A 6716-nucleotide genomic window follows, 5' to 3' on the forward strand; every position below is an offset into this window, starting at 1 on the left:
CCCATTTCATGTCATTCCTGGGACACTGACCCATTCTCTCTACAGTTTGCAGTAGGAAAGCTGCTCAAGGGTTTGCAGGAATGTAGAATTTCCCAGGAAGCCTATCACCAAAGAGACAGTAGTCAAGACAAGGACCCCCACCTAAGACGACTGGAAAGCTCAACATCACAGAATATAGGGGGTTATTCAGAGACCTGCCACCCTGATCTCAGATCTGAGAGGCTCCAGGCAGGGATCTAGGGCAGAGCATCCTTTCAGCTATTCTTCCAAGTTCTCAGGGTTAGGCTAGCCTTGGCCTAGAAAGGCAATCTCAGGTCAGTAGAGGGAGGACTCTCAGCCTCTGATAGATATCAAGGTGCTAACCCTGAGGGAGCATGAGAGAAGGACACAGCCAGTACAGTCAGATCCCATAGAGTCCCGCCCCACAGAGTCCCGCCCCAGCAGTGAGCACTTGGAGGTCTGCAACAGTCCCGGCTGGAGTGCCTTACCCTGACTTCCCCTGGGAGGTCCTCGGAAGGTGAGGATCTGATGGGAGCAACCTCAGGTAAGCAAAAAGAGGAGTTCCAGGACTGATCGGGTGTATGGGTGAGGACCTTGAATGAAGAATAAGAGAACCACCTATCCCAAAAGAGAGAAGGTCCCCCCAATCCCTCTTCTGTGCTCAGCCCTGGGAGACCCAAGACAGTTGTCAGGTTAAGGGGTCCACTCTTTCCTGTCTGGTGCATCTCAAGGAAGGGAGGGCCTTGGTCTAATGGGGGCTGGTCCCATTTCCATAGAGGGAGGAGACTTGAGTCAAGGGAAAGCCCCTAAGTGCTAGTGAGGGGACCTCTCTCAAAAGAGGAAGCCTAACAGAGTCCCACCCCTGCAGTCTGCCCTGGGAAGCCACAGACCTGGTTAGCCAGATACAGCACTCCCTCCATAACCTTCTAAGGACTCAGAAAGGTGAGGGTTTTGTCTGAGCCTGGATGACTCAAGTCAATAGGAGGAGGAGTCAAAGGCTCTGAGAGATATCAAGGTGAGGGCCCTAGGTGAGGACTGAGGGACCACCAACTCCAGAACACTGGGGTACCATAACCTCCCAACCCTGCCATCAGTTCCGGGAAATCCAGAACAGCCTTGGCAGGATGTGGATCATGCCGACGTCTCCCTCCGAGATTCCAGAAATGTGAGACCCATTCTGAGTGGGCAAGCTCTGGTTGGCCAAGGGGGGAGTCTCAGGGGTGGTCAGGAGTCAAGGTGAGGACTCTTGGTGGAGAATGAAGCAAAGCACCCAATTCATACCAGAAGGAACCCCCACAACTTCTGGCCCCTGCTGTGGGTCCCTGAAGGTTCCAGCAGGGCTCTGAGGCTGGCTTCTGCCTGGAGGAGTGATGAAGGGGAGGGCCTTGTGCTAAAGGAGGGAAAGGCATAGGTCCTAATAGGAGTCAAGGTGAGACCCGGAATACTGACGTGGACATGGACCCAAACGTGGTGGTGGCACAATGAAGTGCCCTGATTTTTAAAAATTTAATTTAATTTAATACTACGTTATTATTCTTAAATTAGAGAGGTTGTATTTTACAGAACAACCAAGCATAAAATACAGGATTCCCTGGTAACTTGCGTTGGTGTGGTATGTTTGTTACAATTGATGAAAGCACAGATTTAGAATTGTACTATTACCTAGAGTCCATGGTTTCATTTAGGGCTCACTGTTTTTGCAGTTCCATGGATATTTTAAATATTTTTTATTCTAGTAACATATATACACCCTAAGACTTCCCCTTTTAACCACATTCAAGTATATAATTCAGAGTTGTTAATTATATTCATAATATTATGCTACCATCACCACCACCCAGATGGGGTAGTCAAAAGTGGAGTACCCTGACTTCCCCTCTAGCAATTCAGGGAAGCGAGGGTTTTGGTCTGAGCCTGGCAGTCTCAGATGAGTAAAGGAAGAAATCCTGTCTTGCCCAGAGTCAGGGCAGAACCCTGAATAAGGACTGAGGGGATCACTGAATCAAGAGCTGTGGACTAACCGAGTCCTGCCCCTGCTGTCAGCCCCTGTAGCCCTCAAACAGCATTGGCAGGATTTGGCTCACCCTTGATGTCTTACTTATGTCCCAGGAATGTGAGGATCTTGTTCTGATGGGCTGTCCTCTGATCAGCAGAGGGTGAAATCCCAGGACCAGTCTGGGGTCGAGTAAAGACCCTGAGGGCTGATAGGGATCACTGAATCCCCACAATCCAAAGGGCTGCACCTGTGCCTCCCCTGCTGTTAGCTCTAGGAAGCCAAGAGCAGAGATGTCAAGCTTTGATGCCTCCTTATTTTCTCCAGGCATGCTCTCAGGGAGGTGAGGATGTGGTCTAATGGGGGAGACCCCATTCAGCAGAGGGATGAAACACCATCCTGAATAGCAGTGAATGAGACATTACTGGGTCACGATGAGAGGGACCCTCTCAGAGAGAAGTGAGTCACATAGAGCTCCACTCCTGCTGGCAGACCTGGAAAACCTCTGGACAGGGTGACATGATGAGTAGCACTCACTTCCTCAAAGGGAATCACGGACAAGAGAGGGACCTGGTCAAAGGAAGCAGCCTCAGTTTAGCAGACGATTTCCAGGTAGTGCCAGGAGACAAGGAGAGGACCTCAAGGCTTAAAGGGACAACCCACCCCATAACAGTGAGAACACCATAAAATTCCTCTAACACTGTCAATCTTGGAGATCAAGGACTGTTATGGCCAGATGAGGCAAAACTTCACTTCTTCTTAGGGGGCCTCAGGAAACTAAAGGCCTTTACAATAATGGGGTAGGCCTCAGATCAGGACAAGGAGCACTTCCAGATTGTGCCAGGAGTCAGAGTCAGGTCCCTGATGGGGAACTGAGAAAAGCACCCACCCAGAACAGACTGGGCCCTACAAAGTCTTGCCACCCTGTCAGCCCTGGGAAACCCCAAGCAGAGGTAGCAAGATATGTTGTCCCCTTGTTTCCAAACCAATGGACTCAGGGTGATGAGGAACTGGAATAAGGGTGGAGGACTCAGGTGGGCTGAGAAAGGAATCCCACATCCTGCATAAATGAGGACTAAAGGAGCCACTGACCCTTTAAAGGAGGGTTGCAGTTACTCCCCTGTGAATAAACCTGGTAGACCAAAAAAAGAAGTGGTCTTGGTCTGAGGGAGGCAGTCCCAGATCAGCAGAAGGAGGACTCTTAGGCTCTCCCATGAGTCAGATTTCAGATCTTGGGTGCAACCTCCCATCATGGGCCTGAACGGCAGTCAGTTAGGAAGAACTAAGTGAAGATAAGGAGAATCAGAACCTGCTTGCCAGTTTTCTGCCTTCGGAGACCATGGGCAAGTGTGACCAGATAAAACCACCCTCACTTCCTCCTAATGGATCTCAGAGAAGGGTGAGACTTACTATGAGAGAAAGCGACGTCAGGCCCTCTCAGGAGTCAAATAAAGGATTTTGAGAAAAAAACTGAGGGGAACACCTAATCTTACATAAAGGGAAAAACAAAGAGTCCAGCACCATCCCTGATTTAAGTCACTGAAAGCTCAAGGCAGAGGTGTCCAACTGAGGCTCTGCTATCACTTTTTTTACATCAGATCTAAGGGAGGTGAGATTCTTGATCTGAAAGTACAGCTACCTGTTAGAAGAAAGGGGATGTCTTAGGCTCTATCTGGAACCAAACTGAATACCATGAATTTGTAATGAGGACCCCTAGACAGAGAGTGCCCTCAGAACTGTCAGGATTGGGTGCCCCTGGCAAGGGGGTGGGCTAAGGTGCCCCTTCATCACTTCCTGCTTGTGGGTCCAGGGATATTTGAGGATGAGAACTGCAAAGGGCATGGGGCCTAGACTGGGGCATCAGTTAACATGATGGTCCTGAAGGTAAATAGAGGGGTCCCCTTGACTTAGAACAGAGCTGGCAGGTTGCAGCCTAAGGCACATGCTAACTTCTTCCACAGGAGTCTCGTGGACAGGGTGACCAGGAGAATAGGACCCTCCTGAGTTCCTAGAGCAGTGACCGCAAGAAAAACGGCAGAGGTGGCTTTTGTTACAGCCAAGGCGGAATCTCCCTGGTGAAGGTGTGCACACCCTCTCATCATCCCTCCTCCAGTGGGCCCACAGCCCCTGCTCTCCTGCCCACACTCCTGCTGCTGTCCCTTACCAGGATCATCATGCCTCGCGGTCAGAAGAGTAAGCTCCGTGCCCGTGAGAAACGCCGCCAGGCCCATGGTGAGACCTTGGGTCTCCAGGGTGCTCAAGCCCCTGCAGCAGCAGAAGATAAGATCCTGTCCTCCTCTCTTGTTTTTGAGGGTACTCCTCAGAACTCCTCTTATGCTGGCAGTCCCCAGGGGCCTCAGAGATCCCCATTCACCACCACTTCTGCTGCAGCTATTTCATGCATAACATCTGATGAAGGTGCCAAAGGCCAAGACGAGGAAAGTCCAAGTTCTTTCCAGGTCCCGGCCTCCACTAAGAGCTCCCGCAAAGATCCTCTAACCAGGAAGGCAGGTATGCTGGTGCAGTTCCTGTTATACAAGTATAAAATGAAAGAGCCCATTACAAAGGCGGACATGCTGAAGATTGTCAACAGGAAGTACAAGGATCACTTCCCTGAGATCCTCAAGAGAACTTCTGAGCGCATGGAGCTAATCTTTGGCCTTGACCTTAAACAAGAGGACTCCAGAGGTCAATCTTATGCCCTTGTCAGCAAACTGGACCTCACCAATGAAGAAAATCTGAGTGGTGCCTGGGGGTTTCCCAAGAGTGGTCTTCTAATGCCTCTCTTAGGTGTGATCTTCATTAATGGTAACTGTGCCACTGAGGAAGAGATCTGGGAATTCCTAAATATGTTGGGCATCTATGATGGAAAGAGACACTTCATCTTTGGGGATACCAGGAAGCTCATCACCAGAGATTTGGTGAGGGAAAAATACCTGGAGTACCGGCAGGTGCCCAACACTGATCCTCCACGCTATGAATTCCTGTGGGGTCCAAGGGCCCATGCTGAAACCAGCAAGATGAAAGTTCTAGAATTTTTGGCCAAGGTAAATGATACCGTCCCCAGTGCTTTCCAGTCGCGATATGAAGAGGCTTTGAGAGATGAGGAAGCAAGGGCTGGAGCTAGAGTTGCAGGCAGGGCTGGCAGTATTGCCATAGCCAGGGCACTTCCCAGGATCAGGATCAGCTGTTTCTCCCGCTTCAAGTGAAGTTGGAAGGAAAATTATCCACTTTTTAATGAAAACATGGCTGTCAACCTTCTAAGGAGAGGTGGCCAAGGTGGGGCTGCTGAGAACAAAACTCATAATTTCTTGATGTTCCTGTTGTACATGCATAAATTGTAGATCTATGCCTTTTTAAGCTTTTTAAAATTTTCAAATGTTCCATTTAATAGAAAGTTTGTTTAGCTTCAGAATCTGTTTTTGAATGATGTCGATAACGCATTTATTGTTGCTTTTAGGTCTGATAATAAGAGTTTTCATATTAATAAAATGAATTGAAAATCCTTGAATCTTTGTCTGTGACCCAGAACAAAATAACATGGTACTGTTATAGGGGTAACCCTGGAGCTGTATGAGAAGAACTCTGCAGTAAAATAAATTGGGATCACAAGAAAGGGGAAAAAAAATGTAAAAGGTGGTCAATTCTTGAATCTCCTTACTCCTTTTAGTCTTCCTTTTGTTGAAATTAAATACGTTTCTCTGAATTTTCTTAGCTTATTCAAGAATATTGGAGAAATTACTTCATAATAAATTAGACCTCTTGTTTACTGGCTCAGTTATTTCATAAACATTATGAGCATCGGTTATTTAGAAGACTTCATGCTAGTATTAGGATGTTTAGGGAAAAAAAGACCAAATCCCTGTCCCAGAATTTTAGACGCTAAGAGCAGCTATCATGTAAGGAAATGGGTGATACACACACGAAAACTAAAGGACAAGTAAAAAGAAGCGGTGAGGAGGGGGGCAGGTTCCAGATGAGAACAGTCAAGTGTAAATGCCCTGAGGCAAAGCAGTTTGGGGCTTTGGAAAACTTCAAGGTCTTCAGTGAGAGATAACTTTAAATTAGTCTGCTTGGTGGGTTAGATGAGACTGTGGGAGTGGCGAGCTGGGATTAGACCCTCAGATAGTGCGTCTCCGAGTTGAGGGAGTAAGCTTGGAATGGAAAATTGCTCTTAATAGCTACTGATGGATTGTGTATTTTAAAAAAAGGAAGAATTTCCAAGTGGGGGAGTATTGGAAGGTGTCCTGTGCTCTTGTCCTAGCGCAACTGAACACAGTGCACTAACTAGATGTGTTATGCACATCGTGTCCAGGGAGTTTCTGATGAATAAGGGTGATTGATACTGCCCTGAGGTGGGAGGTTCAGTCAAGACTGAACTGGCACTCTTTGTCCTAGGCTGGGGGATCCAGAGTCTGCTCCCTTAAAAAGGCATTTTAATTAGTTTATCTTGCTTTTAATGTGGCAAATACTAAGCAAGGTTTAGAGTTTTGGTGGTTGTTAAATGAATGAAAACAGGGTGTTGATGATAGACTACACCACAGAAGGAGGGAAGAAGTTGGTCCTTGATACAAGTTCTAGGAGCTTTGAATTGTATCTAACTGCAGAAGTCTTCCTCACATCCCTGGATACTTAGTTTGCCTTTGCTAAATCACATTTTAGCTAATTTGAGTTTTTTTTTGTTTTAGAACGGTGCCTATTCTCTAACACCACATAAATAAAA

At 47.5% G+C, this 6716-nt stretch overlaps 1 protein-coding gene across 1 annotated transcript; it reads left to right on the forward strand.

Annotated features, from left to right (window-relative positions):
- The first annotated feature begins 3961 nt into the window (after positions 1-3961).
- LOC101422961 (melanoma-associated antigen B4-like) lies at positions 3962-5280 on the forward strand. Its single transcript, XM_004471301.3, has one exon. It carries the CDS (start codon positions 4168-4170, stop codon positions 5200-5202), a length of 1035 nt encoding a protein of 344 aa, XP_004471358.1. The 5' UTR covers positions 3962-4167; the 3' UTR covers positions 5203-5280.
- Positions 5281-6716: the final 1436 nt, after the last annotated feature.

The sequence above is a fragment of the Dasypus novemcinctus genome, chromosome X, assembly GCF_030445035.2.
Source record: "Dasypus novemcinctus isolate mDasNov1 chromosome X, mDasNov1.1.hap2, whole genome shotgun sequence".
Taxonomy (NCBI): domain Eukaryota; kingdom Metazoa; phylum Chordata; class Mammalia; order Cingulata; family Dasypodidae; genus Dasypus; species Dasypus novemcinctus.